Source organism: Pipra filicauda, unplaced genomic scaffold, assembly GCF_003945595.2.
Source record: "Pipra filicauda isolate LSUMZ 115617 unplaced genomic scaffold, ASM394559v2 scaffold282_size1924045_pilon, whole genome shotgun sequence".
NCBI lineage: Eukaryota > Metazoa > Chordata > Aves > Passeriformes > Pipridae > Pipra > Pipra filicauda.
Window position 1 is genome coordinate 228,232 of NW_024104401.1, and position 19,766 is coordinate 247,997.

Here is a 19,766-nt window from a genome sequence, read left to right on the forward strand (position 1 = left end):
TCAGCCCCACATCCCACCTGTCCTCTCGTGCTCACATGTCCCTGCAAACCCACAGGAAACACGGTCCTGGAAACCTGTTTGCTGGGAAAACTGGTCTCCTTGCAGCCGGAAAGGTGCCACTCCGGCTTCCCTTAAGGTTTGGAAATGATTCCGTTTACTGAGGAGACTCCTAAATACCTCTGGCACAAAGCAAATACCCCTTACAATGGGTCATATCTGCCTTGGGGCCTGGGGGGCTGGTGGACACCATCCCAGCCCACTGGTACTCATGGAATTCCAGGTCTTGGATGCAGGGTCACCCCTCGGACCTGTCCAGCAGCCCCAAACCCTCTGGAAAGCGGGATTTCGGGAGTGACACCCGTCCTGCCTGACTCACTGGGGTCTTAAATTGGATTAGGATCTATTTGCAGAACTGCCTCGCTTTCTGACTTCTGTGCTGCACCTGAAAACCTTTCCTCTGGAAAGCAAACACAGCCTGTCCCCGGGGGCTGCCTGGGGAAGTCTTTCCACTATAAACATTACCTACAGTAGTGGAGTCAGCCCCAGGCAAGCCAAAAATTCCTTCTCCTACCGAGGAACACTTTCCAATCAAACCACACATTATTTTTTCCATTAATGAGTGTTGATACCTACTGGAAAACTTTGCAAAAGAAAGCCACTCCAAACTAACTCTTCTGATACAACAGCTCCGTTTTACGAGTTTCTTTTGTCTTGTTCCTTTTTATTATTATTGGGTTATTTTATTTCCCTGCTCCGGGTTGAAAACATGATCTTTGCTGCTCAGGAATGCGCCTGCTCCTGCAATTTGGGCTGTGACTGAAATCAGGGGTCCAAATCTGATTTTGCTCTGCCTTAACTCCACAGAAGGAAGCAGAGTTTTCCCACATTTTCCCCCCACGGTGTGATGGAGAGGGAAAACAGACCCGTCGTCTTCTTTTTTGATGGATCAAAAATCCCGCTCCCATGATTTTTATGCTCTGGGATATCACAAATTCAACAGCAGGATATTCTGGAGGAAAAAATGTCCTCCTACCTACCTCGGCTCCTGATTCCCTAAAATTCCCTATTTAGTATTTAATGGAGGGGGGGAAAACTGGGGAGAAAAGGGAGATGGGGTGCAGGGTCAGCGTCGCCTCTCCAAGGGACTCTCCGTGGGGTTTTCCACAAGCCATTTCCAGCTGATCCGTGTTTTGGGTTGGGTTAGTCCAGGAGGATCTTTTCTTGCCCCCCACAAATAGGACCTTGAAGGGGTTTTGCCCACCTGGCCCCAAACTTCCACCCTTTTCACAGCCCAGAGCACGTGTCCGGGGAGCTTTTGCCACTCTGAGGTCACCCTGTGGGACCCGGAGGCAGATCCTCACCCCATCCCCACAGGACAGGGGGTTTGCAAGACCCCCAGCACCCAGGGGTGCAAAATAGGGCCCCTAATGGTGCAAAATAGGGTCCCATTCTGTAAAAATGGGGGCCCATCCTGCAAAAATGGGGCACACTCTGCACCCTGATTTGGGCAAGGAACTGCTGCAGCCTGGCCACAGATCTGGGAATGGGACCCTTGGGAGAACAAGGAGGCAGATCAGCACCCCGAAAACCCTTTTGGGGGGGAGGCTGTGCTGGAGGGGTCCTGCAGATTCAGCATCTCTGGGGGCAGGGGGTGGCACAGGCCAGCTATCTTTTATTCGAGGTGCATTCCCAAGATTTTAGTTAAGTGTAACATAAAACTGTGAAAGTTTAGCAGGGGAAAAGCCTTCCTCCCACCGACCTGAGTGGCCAATCAGGAGGGAGCCCCGCACCTCCCTCACTTCTGACAACTATTTAGCAACTGAGCTCAGCTAAAGTTTCCAAAAAGTTAGAATAACTTCCTCTCTCCGAGACCTCAATTTTTTTGCACAACCCCAGTCCTTGAAATAAGAGCCCTTCGAGCAACCTGGAAAACGTTTGGTCAGCAAAAAAAAAAAAAAAAAAAAAAAAAAAAAAAAAAAAAAAAAAAAAAAAAAAAAAAAAAAGGGGGAAAAAAAGAGAGAGAAAAAGAGTCCTCCTGTTTTTCCAAAGGATCTGTCTCAGGAATTTAAAGCACATTTAAGACACACACACACTCACATAACATAAGGAGGGGGGGGAAAGCTCTTCCCCTCCTCTTCTTGCAGAAAGCATGGAAGAAAGCTCCAGTTCTCCTGTTTCCCCAGTGGATAGCTTGGGGACCAGTGAAGAGGAGCTGGAAAGGCAGCCAAAGAGATTTGGCAGGAAGAGAAGATACAGTAAGAAGTCCAGTGAAGATGGCAGCCCCAACCCAGGCAAGAGGGGGAAGAAGTCCAGTCCCAGCTCCCAATCCTACGAAGAACTGCAGAGCCAGAGGATCCTGGCCAACGTCAGAGAGAGGCAGAGGACTCAGTCGCTCAACGAAGCGTTTGCCGCCTTGAGGAAAATCATCCCCACGCTGCCCTCGGACAAACTGAGTAAAATCCAGACCCTCAAGCTGGCAGCAAGGTACATAGACTTCCTCTACCAGGTGCTACAGAGCGACGAGATGGACAGTAAGATGACGAGCTGCAGTTACGTGGCTCACGAGAGGCTCAGTTATGCCTTCTCCGTGTGGAGGATGGAGGGAGCGTGGTCCATGTCAGCCTCCCACTAGCCACCGGCTGCCCCCGGGGTAGGTACCTGTTTCTCTTCTCCTGGATGATGCTCTGTGTGGTTTTGGCCCTTCCCCAGCCCTGGGGAAGGCTGGCGTGGATGGTGTGGCACGGGGATGCCAGGGGGCGAAGGGGTTGGTTTGTGTCGGTCCCTCCTGCTCCCCCCTGCGCCCGGGAAACTTCCAGGCGGGCAAAAATGAGACCTGCCCCGTTGGGGGGGGGAGAAAAGTAAATTAAAATTGGTGTGGTTTTGCTCTGTGGTGATGGGGAAGCAAGAGGGGACCGGTGTGGAGATGATGAGGGACAGAGGGGGAAAACGTCGCCGCGTGAGATTTGCCAGAAAGCGCTGCCTCGGGGAAGGGTTTGGAGAGGAAAAGGTGATCAGCACGAGAGGCTGACGAGGGGACAGATCTGAAACAGCTGCTGCCACATTCCAGGGGTGCCTGCACCCCAAAATACCCAGTGTTGAGTCCTGCAGTCGCCACATCCTCTCCCGGCTGGGGGGACCAGGAGCCACGCGGGGTTCGGCGATGAATTCGCCCTAGGTTGCGTTTCTCTTAAAAGAAACGAGTAGCAGATGTCAGCTGCAACCCCGAGCTGTGCCCCTTCCCCCTCACACAACAAAAAGCAACCAAAGATAGAAGAAACTTCGTTAAATTTTTGGATTTGTCCGGTTTCCCTTCCCCAAAGTGCCCCAGTGAAGCGACGACTGGTGTTGGACGGAGTTTCTTATTTACTCTCCTCGCTAAATTCTTCCTCGTGGTTTTCCATTAGCAGAAAACTACTTCCTCTTCAGCTGCCTTTGTAATATTCAGGGAGGGAGGAATAAACAGTAAGAAAGGAGGGGGGGGGAAAAGGCTTTTAATAACACCCTCATCTCCAGCTAATTAAGCAGAGCAGCTCTGCCTTGTGTCAGCCGGGCTTTGCTGTCTGGGCTCGGAACATAAACCAGAGCCCACGAGCCCATTTCACCAAGCAAACACTCCAAAGGGAAATTTCCCCCGCCACCCTGGCAATGCAAAAATGAAATAATTTCATCATGTGGAGAACTGAAGAAGGAAAAGTTTATCCCAGCCCATTGGTGGGGCTTTTTTAAAGGGACAAATCCATCGTTGTTTAAACAGCAGTAAACGACCAGTTTAAATAAACACAAAATAAACCCCGGGCAAAAAAACTTGATGCAACTGCAGTACCTGCTTTGAAAAGGCTGAAAAAAAACGTTCAGCCAGGACTTAGGGGTGTAAAACAGCCTTCAAACCATTCGAGAAACCACTGCAAGTAAATGTTTCACTCACATCCCGAGATGGCTTGGGATTTGCCGCAGTTAAGGTGTCCACCTTATGGTGGACCTTTGGGGCCCCCAAAATGTTAGTCTGTCTCAAAATTAGTTATTCTACCCACTGCACAAGCTGCCTGTGGATAAGTTTTATCTAAATAGGTGACTCTGCTGCCGTGGGGTTTATGGCTATTGCCGGGTTCCTGTTTCTTGCCTGCCGTGCCCTCGTTTCATCTGCAAAAAGCCCAAGTCGAGTGGGTTTTTATCAAGCTAAGCCTGGTTTATAAACCAGAGTGCCTTTTCCTGTGCTAATCTGGCTAAAAAACTGCAGCAACCAGATTTAAAAAAAAAAAAAAAACAACCAAAAAAACCCCACACGCAAAAACCCAGGCTTCTTGTCAAAAACAGATGTAAAATGTCCCAAACACATATTTCTTCAGCAGTTTAGATTGGCTGAGTAGCAAAGTGCTGGGCTGGGACAATGCATTTATTCTGTTGTTTCCCAAATGATGTGTTGCCATTAAGCCAAGGATGGCTTGAAAAATCTGTTATCTAATGTCCAACCACTCCTGTCACACAGGACAGAGCAAAACCTGCTTTTGAAAACTAGATTTAAAAAGAATCGTGGCCTCGATGATTGTTGAGATTGTTCTGATGGGGCAGGTTTTAGATGAGAGCGAAATCACGAACCGAGCGAAAAAGACCCACGAGTCAGAACTAAACCCTGGCACGTTTTGGGGTCGATTTTGAGGGAAGGGGAACCCGCCATAACCCAACTTCCAGCTTGGTGTTCCGAGGCGGTTTTTGCTCCAGGGGTCGTTTTCCCAAGCTGCCGAAGTTCCCCCCTCTCCCGTGGCTGTGTGAGCGGGAACACGCGTGCGGTTGAACTGTTGAAAACGCTGTTGACAAATGGCCTGGTGCGGAGCGGTGTCAAATTCGAGCGCTTGTGGCCACATGAACCCCCTCTGCCAGCAGGGCCAAAAGCACTCCAAGAGCCTCCAGGAGTACCCTGAAATGGGGAAACTCAGTTGGGTGGGGGGGACAGGGACTTTGGCACGGGTCTGTCCTGGTCAGAGGAGTTTTCGCGGATAACGGAGGAGCAAACGCAGCCTCGACAGGCAAAATTCCTGTCTGAATCTAGGATCAGCTTCTGCCTTTCCTGGGGAGTAGGGAGCGTGAACGAGCTGTCTGAATTCAGGATCTGCTGTCTGAATTCAAGATCTGCTGTCTGAATTCAGGATCAGCTCCTGCCTTTCCTAGGGAGTAAGGAGCATGAATGAGCACCGGTCAGACTGGGTTGCCACCCTCCCTTTTCCCTTGGTTTTGGGGAGACATAAGCAAGGAAAGGTTTTCTCCTTGGAGGAACAGTCATTCCTCTTGGACTGTGAGTGAAATAAAAAGCAGAGGAGCTTTTTGATTGGAAAATCAGAGCCTTGGGAACTGGGAAAATGCCACCTGGCCCCTGCGAGCGCCAGCAGGTCGCTCCTCTGGCCACGAGAGCTTTTCCTGTTCTGCTCCATGGAATTCCAGACAGCTCACTCCTGGAGTTTCAGGAGAAACAGGCGCAGCTTTGCACTTCAAGGGCTGCAATGGGATGTTTGAGTTGAGCCTTCCTCCCCCCCCAAAACCTGCCCATCCTCCTGGCGGCACCTGCGCCCCTTCCCCTCGCAGCCACTTCCCTCTTTCGCTTTCAAAACGTTCGAGATGTTCTAAACTGAAAAAAAAAACACCCACTCGGAAAAAAAGACATAGTAGGGAAAAGCTGGGATGTCAGGACCATGAGCAAAGCGTAAAGGGCAACGAAGCTCTAACCCCCGCACCAGTAAGACCAGTTTGCCAACACCCCCCTCACTGGGGATGAACACTCTGCCTCCCCTGGGCTGGCACCGGCACTAATAACACCTTTCCCATCTTTTCCCTGCTGGAGAAGCCACATGCAACGTGTGTGCTCGATCCGCAGCCCCTTCAGGCTTCCAGGGCTGCTTCCAGTATAAAACACCAGCATCCTATTTCATTTTCTCCTTAAAGAAGCAAACAGATGTTATCTCTGCTGGCCCTGGGAACAAAACCTAATTCTAGAGTATCTGAGAGCAGCACAGTGAGCTGGGGGTGTAGTGACACTGGAACTAAGCCCTTTTTGTCCCAAAAGCCCTATTTTTTTTTCGACGCATCCTTCAAAAAATGTAAATAAGTTTCCTTGACAGGAAGGATTGTAAAGTTTGGTATTTACATTAATGGGTTTGTAGCGGGGGGTTTTCATCTCAGCGCATTTAAAAGCCCAGCAAAAGGCATTTTGGAGCCTCTGTTTACGTTCGTGTCGTTCCCTGGGAAAGGATAAATCTGTTACCCAGCAGACACCAACCACGCTGCGAGTCAGCCAAAAAAACGCTCAGGCTCAGGGATCTCTGAAAAACAGGGTGCAAGGAAAATGCTCCGGAGAAGGAGACACGCAAAAAGACAAATCGGCCTTGGCCCGGACACAAATAAATGAATTACCATCAGAAAGAGCTGGAGACACGCACGGGGAAGGGGAAAAGTTGAATCAAAACCAAAGGACCGCTTAGAAAAAGCGGTAAAAACACGTTGTTGCTTAATTTGCCCGAGGCAGGGCTGCGGTAGAAAGTCCTATCGGGAGAGATGTGCGTTGAAGGGTCATTAAGGGAACATTCAAGGCAGACATTTGGGCTAAGTAGACCTAATTTGTCTCCAAATTAGTCATCCTCGCACCCGCTCGGCTCCGCAGAGGAGCTCTGCTTTTCAAAGCATCCTCGTGAAAACAAAGGGAAAGATCGAAACGCTTCTCCTTTGCAACCTCCCTTCACATTCCTGCCTTTAGTGCTTTTCGGGGGGCATATTTCATGGAGTTCTAGGTAGCGATGATAAACGAGCCCTGGAGATCACAGCGAGCTCTTACAGAGCTGGGACAGATCCTGGAACCGCCGCCGAAATCTCTTGTGGGGACATTTCATGTCACTTCCCCCCCCCCCCCCCAGCAATATAATTAATTTTATAGCTGTAGCCCTGAGAATCATTTCCATGTGGTTCAGCACGACTTTGAAACCTCCAAGCCCGAAATCTCTAGAATTTATGTCCTGTTTCGGAGCCGTAGGAATGGTGGGATGAAGCCACGAACGTGGAAAGGGACGGCACCACAACCCCGAAACACGGCGAGCTCGACGTGTCATCAGGGGACTGGGGGAAGCAGATATTCCAGGGAGCCTTTTAACCCCCTCCCCAGGCTTTGTAGAAAATTGGGAAGGGGAAAAAAAGCTGTTCCTTGCTCTCTGCTGATCCCACCAAACACCTCAGCGGGCTGGGGAGTCCCCACTGCTCCTCATTTTACTTCTTTAGGCAAATTTGGAAGCGAGGAAAACCCAAGAAACCCTCCAGCAGCCTCGTGCTAATTAATGATTAGTTCTCAAGAATTAAAACAGCAGAAATATTTGCCAGCGATTTAAAAAAAAAAAAAAAAAAAAAAAAGATAAAATAAAATCAGACCCAAGAGCAGGCAGCCCGGAGTTTAATTAGATTTGTAGCTGGGGAAGATGACCACTCAGCAACAACAACTAATCACACACAAATAGCAAATTAACTCAGCCAGCCAATAAATCAAAGCGGGGTAGCCCTTACCCATCACTTTAACCACTTCCATGCTGGACCCGGGAACCACTGGGATGAAAAACAGCGGGATGAGGTGCCTGCTGGTGGGGTTTTTAACCCGGTGGCAGCTGCGCAGTTCCCTTGTCCTCCTCCTGCAAAGAGGTGGGAATCGGGGCTCTGGCAGCCCTTCGGGATGTGCTTCTCCTCCTGCCTGAAAGCAGGGAATTTTGGGGGCTTAACTGGTAAAATAGAAGATCCCCCTGTGAATTTTATCTGTGACCTGTCACCCTGAGAGTGCAAGGTTTTGGGGGTTTAGCAATAAGGAGGGTTTTCCCTTGGGAAAGGGGGTAAAAATAACTCAGTCTTTATCACACCATGGGAAGCAGCAGCAGGAACCTGGAGACAGGTTTGTGCTGGAGAAGGGTGTAAATGGGGCAGGGAGGTTTTTGTTTCCACTTCCATAAAAATATTCAATAAGCACCAACCATCCTCTGTCCTTTTGCTGACAGAGTGGCCTTTAGATCCCTGACTTGTCCCGATGATCCTCCCCGAGGTATGAGCCTTTCGGGGGGGGGAGGGGGGGGGACGACGACGACGTTGTTTAGATTTAACCCTCCAAAACAAAGCCGGGAAAGGTGGCGTGGATTCCTCACCGGGATCCACCTGGGAAAGGGGCACTGGGCACCCCCAGACCTCTGCCATGAGCTTCCTTTGTGAGCCTTGGGTGATTTGGGCTTTCTTTTGCAGGCAGACCCGTTGTCCCACAGATCTCAAGAGTGGTCAGACACCCAAACAGAAAATAACCCTCCTGCCCTGCATGGGGAACTCAAAGCTCCCTCTTCTCCCAGCTTTTCTTCTCCATCCTTTAACCACAGCTTGGAAAAGAGAAAGAGGAGGAGGGTGGGGGGAAGAGAAGAGACAGATGTCCACTGGTTCAGCTTGATATATATTTACTGGAAGAGGTCCAGTGAGCCTAGACTAGCTTTAATTGAATTCCTAGTAAGATAGTTTTGCTGCCACCCCCAAGAAGCAGCTTCACCATTTCCTTTAGAGATACTAGACCTGCCAGACACACACTTCAAAATGTATGAATTAGCTTTGGGATGAATTTAGCCACCAAAACCCCTCCTGCAGTAATTTATCTGATTATGCTTTTGGTTTTAGCTGTTGAGGCCTCCTTTAAAAATCATGTGTTTGTGCTTAAACGTAAATAAACTTAATTGCTCTGCTGAGAGAGAGATGGGGGGGAATCAGGGCTGCACTGAGGCTAAAAAAGTCAGTGAATCCAGCTTGGAAAATTTGGTAGAGTGGAAGAGAGTGGCTTTCTTGCAGAAAGCAGCATTTTGGGTGGCTGGGGGGGTTCCCTGATACATCCACATACAGTGTCCCCAACAGCAAGCTCTTAATAAAATTAATCTGCCAGAGGGACCTTGCAGAGCCACAAAAATGCACATTTCAGACTGATCCTTATGCCATGTTTTATGCCCATTGTGCTGAAATCTCACTGTGTGATAAGGCTGGATAGAAGGAATTTCTGGCTGGGAGGGGGAGCTCAGAAAATCACAGGGATGGTAGGGGAAAAAAAAATAAGATTGTAGGCTCAGAAGAAAAATGAACAGGCGGATGCTTCCCAGCAAAGAACTTGTCACTGGTAATTAAAGATAATCAACCACCTTGTTGAGGGCAGGAAAGGAGTTTGATCCTTCTAAACTGCAGCATCCTGGTACCCCTGGTACCCTCCGGATGCTCGTCCTGCAGCACAAAAATCCCCCCCTGGACATGCTCAGGATGGAAATTCAACAAAACGCATCAGTGAGCCAAGAATTAAAGGGTTTGAGATGGGGAAAAGAGGTTTGTGATAAGTTCAAACTGAGCACCTGCCTCCCTGTCCCTCATGGGAGTGTCCCACGCTGTCTCCAAGCCACACAGCCCCCAAATTACATCCCACAGGCACTTTTGGGGCCAAATCATGTGATTTCAAGTCTTTTTTCCTCCTAAATACACAAGCAAGCTCGCCCAACAGGCACCAGTGGGTTCCACAGCATGGGGTGGGTGGGAATGGAGCCTGTGCAGGAATATCTGCCTGGAAGCAGAGCGTTTTCAGCTCTGGGAATACCGGGGAATCACCCCCACAGAAACTTCCCAGTTACTGGGGCACAAAACCACACGATAAATACAGGCCAGATGAGATAAAAATGAGTCTTTAAAAAAACCACTGTGCACGTAACATATCAATCAGTATTTTTACACATTAGATAAGGTGGCTCTTGTGCATATTTTTCTGCATTTTGCCAAATTATTTGGCCTGATGAGCTCGGGAAATTTCTGAGCTCACCAAGTTCCTTTTTGCCGGCCACGAATCGTCCCTGCGATCTCCGCGTTCCCTTCCCGCTCCAGGGGGGTGTTTAGGCACTGAACAACCTGGTGTTTTACAGGATTTTTTTCATCTTTTGCCACGAGAAGAGTCGTTTCATAGATCCCTGTGGCCACCAGCACTAAATAATCTATTTTATCCCGCCTGGCTTTGGAAGGTTGGCTGTAAGGAGGGAGTTGGAGCGTCCGCGTCCTCCTCGCCTTCCTCGCTGGGATGAGCTGAGTTTTCACTTGGATTTTGGGGCAGAGAAGTGGTTCAGGCTTTTGGAATTCTTCCAATCGCCATTTGTGCCTCGAGAGCAAGGGAAATAAAAGCATCCCTTTGCTTTTCCCCTTGGAAATTTAAAACACAACCAACCCAGTGAACGAGTCGTAAGGAGTACACGGCTTTATGTGTTCATGCCAGGGAAATTAGTAGTGGAAAGCACCACAAAAGGACCCAAAAATATAACTCCATGCACCCCCAGAGTGCTCAGAGGGCTGGGGATGCAGGGGAGCATTTTCAGCATTGAATGGGGAGCTCAAAACACGCTGATTTTCACTAGCTAATCCCAAAGTTTTTCTCCCTAGCGCTGTTGTTTTGTAAACCAGGCGATACTTTCACTCTCAACGAGTGGCAAAAGGTAAATATTTTTCTTTCACTCTCAACTAGTGGCAAAAGGTAAATATTTTTAAGTTGTTGAGGGAACAGACATGGCTTGGAAAACTGTAGCTATTCCTTAGCTAGGAATAATCATAGAATCGTCCGATTTTCAGGATAATCATGTCGGAATCAGGGATAAAAATGCCCAGCTTTAAATGCAGATCTACCCCCCTTTTTCATATTGGTTTGTTGTTCTCATCTCTGTCATTAATGGCTCATTTTCTGCTGTAATTAGAAAGGTTTCCCCACACACCCCAATGCCTGAGGTCCATGGGCAAGTCCCAAGTACATTTATTAGATCAGCCCACTCATCCCTGCTCCTACAGAGAATAAACCTCCTGTTTTATAACACATTCAGAGCCATTTCCTAATTCCATCATTTCACCAGCTGGGCAGTGTATTTTTGTTTCCCAGTGCTGGTTTTCCTTCATCTTTCCTTGAAATGCTACTACCCAACCTTTCACATAACTACAGCCACATTTGCATTATTTTTAAGATCCAAACCCTCTTTCTGGATAGGAGATCCATAGGCTCACCCCCCCGTGGAATTACTCACCCACTGCAGTGCTCAGGCTGCCTTGCAGCTCTTCTTTAGTTCAGACACATCCTTCAAGTTGCCCACATGGTGGAAATGTTTCAAAACAAGGGGGGGTTCAGTCATTTCTGAAAGAGGGGAGTGAGCAGAGGAAGGTTTCCTGGAGCTTCTGCAGAGAGCCCAGGCCAGGAATCTGGGAAGCTTTTCAGGGGAGTTGGTTGCTGGGGCAATTTGGGACTTGGAGTCGCTCTGTTAAGCACTCTGAGATGTAAACACGGCTGGTGAGGCACCTCCAGCTCCAGGGGTTTGGCACAACCAGGGAAGAGACTCTAGAATAAATTGCTGGCCCGGTGGTACAACAAAGAGCAATGTCCACATGAACCAGCCATGTCCTGGGAATGCCCACAGTGGGAATGCCAAACCACCCCTGGGCAGGCTCCAGCCCAACCAGGCACTGCTGGGACCCCAACCCTTAACCCTGATCCCCACCACCAGCACCTCCCAGCAGGACAGAAGCCCTGGAATGCCCTGGGCTCTCCATCTCCCTGGCTGCCAACATCCTGGCACCACACAGGGATGTGGCACCACCACCCCTGGCTCCTGCAGGTCCAGGAGGCATCACACGGGGCTGGGAGGCAGAGGAGGTTGCTCCACTCCCAGTCTGTTAGGAAACTAAGCATTTATTATATATTTAAAAAAAAAAAAAAAAAAGAAAAAAAAAGAAAGAGAGGATTTGGCAGCGAGCAGAGGGTGGGGATCCCTGCCAAGGCTTGGACAGCTGGACCTTCTTCACTAGCAAGTTGTGTGATCAGCAAGGGCTGTGCTGAAAGCCAAGAGGAGTTACCAGAGCTGCCACATCACATCGGGCTGATCCTCCCTCTGGGAGACACCTTAAAGAGACAAAGCCACCCCAAAACCTGCCCCAGAGTGCTCCCAGCAGAACCAGGGGCAACCTCTGGGGCTTTGTGGGTTGTGGTGTTTCCCCCCCACCCCCTTCCCCAACTTCTGATCTGAGATGAGGGGACAGGGAGGAGACTTGTACAAGGCTGTTTTTCTGTTTTCTGCAGCCTTGCTTTCAGCCCAAAAAGGCTGGGTTTGCCCCTCCCGTCCAGGGCTGGGCGCTCCCCACAGCTTGGAATAACCCAGGAAATTGGGCAAAAGCTCCAGCAGGTCCGAGGACAGAGTGGCCTGGCACTGCAAATCCTAAAACTCTTGTCTGGGGGAGTCTTAAAAAGAGCAGGAGAAGCACAGCAGGAGGAGGGAGGGAGTTGTGACGAGATTGGAGGAGATTTGAGGAGCTGCAGACCCCAGGGAATGGCTGGAGGATGTTCCTCTCCTTCCCAGCAAAGGGTAACAAAGCAAAAGGCTCCCAGATACCTTTTGAAACAGAAAATTATCCTCCTTTTCTTCAGGAGCAAAGCAAGAGACCTGTTTCCAGGTGTTATCCCTGCCCTATTCATCCCCTCCCTCTCCAAGCACTCCCCAGGCTTCAAGGTTTAATTTTAAGCTCATCACCGAAAAAACCTCCTGACCTCCCAAAATCCTTCCTTCACATCCCTGCCACGTGGATTCCCATTTCCCTTAGGAAGCTCATTTTTCTTGCAAACATCTCCCAAAGATCCTTCCAAGGAACCGTTTTTTTTTACTCCAAGGCTGCACTGAGGTACCCAGTCCCCAAACATCCCATATTTAGCAGCTCTCCCCATCCTGGCAGCAGATTCCCAGGCTTAGGGAGAACTGGTTGATGGAAAAGGTGAAAAACCACAGGAGCTCCTGCTGACTCAGCATCTGCTGGCACTAGAGGGCAGGATAAACTATATCAAATAAAGAATAAGGTGGGTTTGAGGTCACATCCAAGGGGTGTGTGTCTAACAGGGAGCACAGGGAATACCTGGGAGCAGCCAGGAGCTGCCTCACTGCCCGGTGCAAGGAATTTTGCTCTGAGTACATCCCACATTAATGATCATCAGGACAACAGGTTATTTAATTTAGGGCCAGAGCACGGCATCAGAGGTGCTTCCACCACATTGCAGTCACAGCTGCCTTTCTATAGAGAAAAACTCTTTTTTTATATAGAAAAACTCTCTTTTTTTTAATAAAGAAACCTCATGATTTTCTCTGCTGTGTTTATGTAGGAATATGATTAAAGCTGCACTGCCCTCATCTTAATAGGAGACATTAAATGAGCTCCAAACACAACAAGCACAGGTTTACTCTGTTCCTTTATCAACAGCCACTTCAATAAACAACCCAAATTTGAAATGATGACTCCAAGTGGGTCGGGCAGCCCAGTCCTTTCATTAGGGAAAACCTCAGGAGCTGGCAGGCTCGGAGAGCAAGGTAATTTGTGGTCTAAACATCAGAAAGACTCTCAGGCCTCCCAGGTCAGGTCTAACCCTGCAGGCACAGGAGGTGCTGAGTTGCTGGGTCTGCCAGAAAGTGCCTTCGCCGAGGGACTGGATTCCTCTAAAATTCCTTTAAAATCTAAAGATTGAGGTGCAGGAGAACAACCTGAGCCCCCCAGAGGTGCTGTCCCCACAGGGTTTCAGCGCTGCAGCACCTCAGTTTAGGATTAGACCCAGCCTTGGAGCTGAGACGCCCAAAAGCTGCACAGGAGAGCTGTGAGGAGCATAATGAAGGTATTGGGGTTAGGGACAAAAAGGGCCAACCCCTAAAATATGGTTGATTCCACAGACTCCTTAGAAGGGAATCGCTAAATGCTGCTGAATAGGAGAAATGCAGGGGCTTGGGTGCGGTTTGGGAGTGGAAATGTCTCAGCCCTGCTTTGCTGTGAGGGAAAAGGGAGGTCTGTAGTGATACGCTACAAAAAGGGGGGTTTGAAGGACAGCAAACTGAGAGGTGATGCTTCATGAAGGATCCCATCTCCTCTGTCCATCTCCAGCCTGTTTTCCACTGCTGGTTTTTGGAGGGAAGCAAAAGTGCCGCAGGATGTGGGGGCTGGCCCTGCCCTTCCCAGCTCCTTCCAGCCCGTGTCCCTTGTGGGGACACTTTATCCCAGAACCTCTGGGCTAATTTTAAGGCTGCCACCTCTTTTGTACCGTCTGATGTGATGGGGCCAGTGGGCTTTGCTCTTCTTGCACCCCCAGCCCACTCTGGGCACACTCATCTCCACCCAAACGAAGGGACCAGGCGGAACCTTCTCCCAGCTCCCACCCGAAACCTTCCCGTGCAAACTCGGTGCCTCAGTTTCTCCTCCAAAAAGCAAACTGTAATACTTTGAGTGCCCACCCTGTCACCTCCCCACCAGACAGGACCCTCCTACACGTCGAGAAGGGATTCACACACAACCAGACTGGATTTTTGCCTGCCCAGCCAGACCCTCCTCCTTGGTGGTCGTCTCCCCACAGCTCCTCAAAATCCAGGGTGCCCAGGGGATCTTTGATCCCAGAGGGGTCCAGGCACTGCCAGATGGGAGCCAGCTCTGCACCAGGGCCAGGCTGAGCACCCACATTTATATTCCTTTCACAGCCTCTCATTCCAGAGATCTAAATTGCAGATGTTGCCCTTCAGATGTGGAGAGAGACAAAAACGGAAGGAAAAAGGTTAAAGCAGCTCTGTGAGTCACTCCAATCTACTGTTGATTTAGAAACCTACCTCAGCTGTAAATAAGCTTCTCCAAAGTGTTTAACCTTTTGTATCCTGGCCAGGAAAACTAATAAATGAGAACAAAACATCCCTCCTGAGCCACAGAAGCAACAAAGCTGGAAAACCCCGCGGTGGGGTTAGAACTGAGAATAAAGTGACCCAAAACAAGTGACCTGGAGAGGGGGAAAAATAAAAAGAAGGCATAAGTGGGGCAGATAATGAAAGGAGCAGGATGTGCTGCTCTCTGGGATCTGCTCCAGGCAGCAAAGGGGAGGAACGACTTCCCAAACAAGCAGCGAGAGGCTGTGCAGTGAAAAAACAAAGCAGAGCTCAAACCAATAGCAAGACTCCGGTTCAACAGGCACCAGCCCCCACTCGGTGCACCCAGACACTCCCTGGAGTTGCATTACATCCCAAATTATTTCTCCACGGGCAGTTTGGGTGCTGCTCTTTCGGGGCTAGAAGCCCCAGGTTGAAGGCAAGGGGCATCTCAGCTGTGGGGCAGAGCTCGGAGCAGGATCGCAGACAGGAGCATTCCCGGGAGGATGAGCTTGGCTGCAGGTCTGCCTATGGATCAACGGCAAGGAAGCTCTGGAGAGGGCTGGCACTGCAGACACTGCAGGGAATAACAGCTTTGGGAAGCCCTGGGAATTTTGGAAGGCGGCTGAACCATCCCACCCTCTCTAAAAATCCTGTTGAATCCTTTTTTTGCCTTCAAAGCCGAGGGTGTAGCAGCGGAAGGGGAGCTTTCCCTGGGATTTGAGGCACTGAGTGGGAGTTGAGAGAAAGGCCGGATCTGCTGATCTCAGGGCACCACCAGGAGAATTCTGCACCAGGATCTCGAGGAGTTCACTTGGGCCAGAGCCATCCCAAGGTCTCTGGTTAAAGCACAATCCTGCAAAGTGGCCAAGGGGGCTTTGGAGTCCCAAAAGCTGCAATGATTAAAAGGAAAACTGCTGAGCAAGCACTTCCTGCCCACATCGGGCTTGCCTTAAGTATTTAGGCATGCTTTAAATCACAAAGCACCAAGGGTTTTGTAGAGATGGGGATGCTTTAAAAAAAAACCCCAAAGTCACCCTTCTGGTCAGCATACAAATGCAAAACTCAGGGCAGAGGGAGCTGGTGGATAATTCAGACCCAAACACCTCTTGGAGTGATTTTCCCTCAGTTCCTCCCCATTCCCAGGCAGTTTCCAGCCCCACAACGTCAGACATGAAGTGAGACAGGACTGTGCTCCAAGTTCATGTGTTCAAGTTTTCCACCTAAAATCCTAATAGTGGAAACCTATTTAAAAAAAAATCCAACCTGTTAAAAATAAAACCTATTAAAAATACTACATTAATTGATGAAATAAGGCATTACACTGAAACTGTGTGTGAGGAGGGGCCTTTATAAGAGTCATAAGTGATATTTTAGAGAGCTGCTCACATCTCCCTGTCCTTGCTGGTGTTGAGTTCAGCCTGATGGACGCTGAGGAGCCTAAAACAGGGAGAAGGCACAGCTCAAAGCTGAGGGAATCTGATCCAAGAGCTGGGATCATCATCCCAGCAGAGACAAGCAATGGAGCACAGCACCAGAGAGAACAAAGGGAGCTGAGGGGGAGGAAGCAGGAGAAGGAGCCCAGGAGACCAACAGCAGAGGAAGTAAAAGGCCTTGGAGACTGGGAAATGAGCAGCTCAGGCTGGGATTTATCCCAAAGCCTGCCCAGGCACCAGGATAACATGAGGAGCCTGTTCACAGGGGGATTTTTTTGCTGGGCAGATCACAGAGCACTGCATCCCCCAGAGGCTGTGGGAATGATGATGGGGTGAAGGGGAGCACCAGGGTCAAGACAGAGCCAGGCTGGAAGCAGAAAGCCTCCCAGCAAGGGGCCAGCAACACCCTTTTCACACAGCACATCCCTCCAGGGATACAAAAGAGAGGGAAGGAGGAAAGGCTTCGGGGTCCTGGGAAGGTTTCCCCACTTTCCTTGGTCCCAACCTTAACCCAAAGCTGAGCTGAAGCAGCCCAAGGTCTCCCACAGGAGGTTGGTAGCTCTCAGCTGCCACCAAACCCCAGGGAGGTCAGAATTGCCCCAGATGGTTTCCCAGCCCCTCTTCCAGGGCTTTGTCTGATCCTGACTGACATGGTCTGACACCACTGAGCCAAAGCATCATAAAACTATCGAGCCCTCGCTGTGTCCAGTGCCCACTTCCCACCACAGCATGACACTGGACTCGGCATCCAACAGCCAGGACCACCTTCCTCTGACCTGTTTTTAGGGAAGGGACAGACTGGAGCTGAGGGGTGAAGCCCAAGACATTTAGGGCCCCTCCAGAGCTGAGATTTTTCTGAAAGGCACCAAGTTTTCTTGATCCTTTTGAGAATTCCAGCCTACACTCATCTCCAAGAGCCTTCAGCATTTAGTTCTTCTTTGAATCTCTTGGAAAAACTCAAATCCATAATATACAAGACCAACATAAGTAGGGATAAAGCAACATTTTTCAGGTTTGAAATGCACAGCTGGGAGTCCAAGAGAGGACGTGAGCTGGGGCAGAGCTGTCCCTGCATGGCCTGGGCCATCTCCAGAGGCTTGCCTGATCCTTGGACTAGACCACAGGCATTCCCTTGACTCTCCTGTGCCTGGGGCATCCATCCTCAACCTCAAGATGACTTGGCTGGGTCTCATCAGAGGTGACACCCTGGCCAGGCAGGGAGTCCCCAAAAACTAAGTATCCCATCCTAGCCCATACAGACATGGAAAAGGGGACCAGATTCCCCCAGAGCAGTTGGGGAGCCACCAATTCCTGAAGTCAGAGCCTGGAACAACTCCTGTGAAAGGAATAAACTCAGTTCTTTTTATGGAGCTCAAAGATCTTTCAGGTCCCTTCCAAGCCAAACCATTTCATGATTAATGGGGCATAGATGGAAATGGTTTGGATGTCCAACACTGGAGAAGTCAGAGAGCCTCCTCCTCTGGACTTAGGGCCCAAAACAGAGATGAAACAGCCAAGTGAGGTGATGGGAGCAGAATAAGGATATCCCTGGATGGAGAAGCAAGGCCAGAAGTTCTCCTTAGTCTCTGGAGCTGCTGGGACGTGGCACACTTGTGCCAGCTTCCTTATTCCAGCCCTACCCAGCTGGGGAGCAGCTTGCAAACACTTGGAAGGGAAGGCAGAAAGTCTTTAATGAGCCCCAAACCATTCCTGAAAAATCCATTAGCTATTATTTCAGCTGTGTGACCTCCTGAAGGGACTTTCTAGAGGGCCAGATTATGCAGGCAACTGAAAATATAAATAAGTACAGAAAGGGCAGAGATCACTTTGTTCAGCCAAAGCGTGTGGGATGTCAGGTTAAGCTTCCTGTTGGGCGCATCCCTGCACTTCCAGGAGAGGAGGGTGGCCCAGCATTCCCATTTCGCCTTCCAACTTCAGGGAAATTGTCCCACAAGATTGAAAATCGAGCCACAAGAACCAGCCCCTCTCCTGGAGTCCTTTGGCTAAAGCTGCATTTCATTCCCTCATTTATTGAGGTTGATTTAAGTAACTGCTGGTTTTAGGGAGCCTTTAATTCAAGGAACTCATTTACCTTTCAGGTGAGGATGTGGTAAAAACACATCTACTGGAGCATTTCCTAAGAACTGAGGGTCAGGGGGAAGAGGAGCCTCTCTCCAAATCTCTCTGGATCATCCCTAATGGATGAGCACCAGCTTTACAATATTCCATGTATGTCTATACATGCACACCTATATTTAATGATTTACTGCTGCGTGACAGGTGTACATGGATAGAGAACTTCCTCATCCCTGGAAGTGTCCAAGGCCAGGCTGAACAGGACTTTGGAGCAACCTGGGCTAGTGGGAGGTGTCCCTGCCCATGGCAGGGGAGTGGATTAGATCCCCTTTAAAAGTCTCTTCCAGCCCAAACCATTCTGGGATTTTAATCCACACACTTCTCTAGACAGGACAGACCAAAACTCCCCCTTTCCTTCCTTGCATTCCATCGGATTCCCTAATTAGCCTTTAAACCTTCCTTTTCAATCAAGAGTGTACCACCCAGCCCCCAAACATCACACCCAGATTTGACCTGGGGAACATCACACGGAGAGAAACACTTTGCTGTGCTGCAAACACAAGCCCACGTGTAACGCTCGGTTGGACAGAGCAGAGGAGCAGGTCGGCGTCAATCAGATGTTTCCATCGCCCCTGGAAACATTCCAGGCCAGGTTGGACTGGGTTTGGAGCTGGTTTAGAGGGATGTGTCCCTGCCCATGGCAGGGGGGCGTGGATTAGATGCTGTTTAAAGGTCCCTTCCAACCCAAACCATTGTGGGATTTATTGCAAACCCAAGCAGAGAAACCCAGCAACAACTTCCGAGCAAGCCCCTGACTCCCAGGAGCACCAGCTCAGCTCAGATCTGCCCATCCCAGACAGCTCGTGACATTCCCAGAGGAGCAGCACTGCCAAAGGCAAAGCACAAAGCCTTTGTTTGGAGCAGATGCTGCAAAGAGAGCTCCTCTTCCTCCCCCCAGAGCAGGGATTGCATCAGTCCCGCAGTAACTCAGGTTATTATCTCAGTGGGAACCTCCCGGAGTTCAGGCTCAGAGGTTCAAACGAGTCCAGCCTGCAGCTGGCAAACCTAAACAAGACCAGCCAGCTGGTGCTGAGCTGAGTCACCGGCTTGAAAATCTCCACTTAACCCGCTCCTTTCATCCCTGAAGCCCCAAAAACCTGAAGGCACACGTCTGCCTGTGGTAGGATGGCGAGGCTCCCAAGGCCCGTGCACAGCAATTTTCCAGAGCTTTTTTTCCGGGCTGCTGTGCGAGTGCTGCACACAAATCATCTTCCTGGGAGCCACTTGCTGGGCTTTGGGGATTCAGCAGAGCATGTGCTAAATCCCACCAAAGCCACGTTTGGACATGAGGCATGTGATTAAATACCCCACTAAACACAGAGGAGCAAAGGACACAATGACTTATCTGCTCCTTGAGCAGAGGGATTCCATCTCTGCCTGTTTCTTCCTCCAAGAGTTTGAACTTGGAGTGAGACTGTTTGTCCCCTTTGAAAAGCAGCAGCGAGGGTGTGGTCAGCTTCATTTTACCCCTTGTGAAGCCATAAAATCCAGC

General features: G+C 49.8%; 1 protein-coding gene across 1 annotated transcript in view; it reads left to right on the top strand.

Annotated features, from left to right (window-relative positions):
- The first annotated feature begins 2,043 nt into the window (after nt 1-2,043).
- TWIST2 (twist family bHLH transcription factor 2) overlaps nt 2,044-19,766 on the top strand; it is a 30,546-nt gene continuing 12,823 nt past the window's right edge. The window contains exon 1 of the mRNA XM_027735122.2: nt 2,044-2,650. Within this exon, the coding sequence (XP_027590923.1) occupies nt 2,150-2,632 (483 nt within the window). The 5' untranslated portion in view covers nt 2,044-2,149 and the 3' untranslated portion in view covers nt 2,633-2,650. The remainder of the gene's footprint in view (nt 2,651-19,766) is intronic.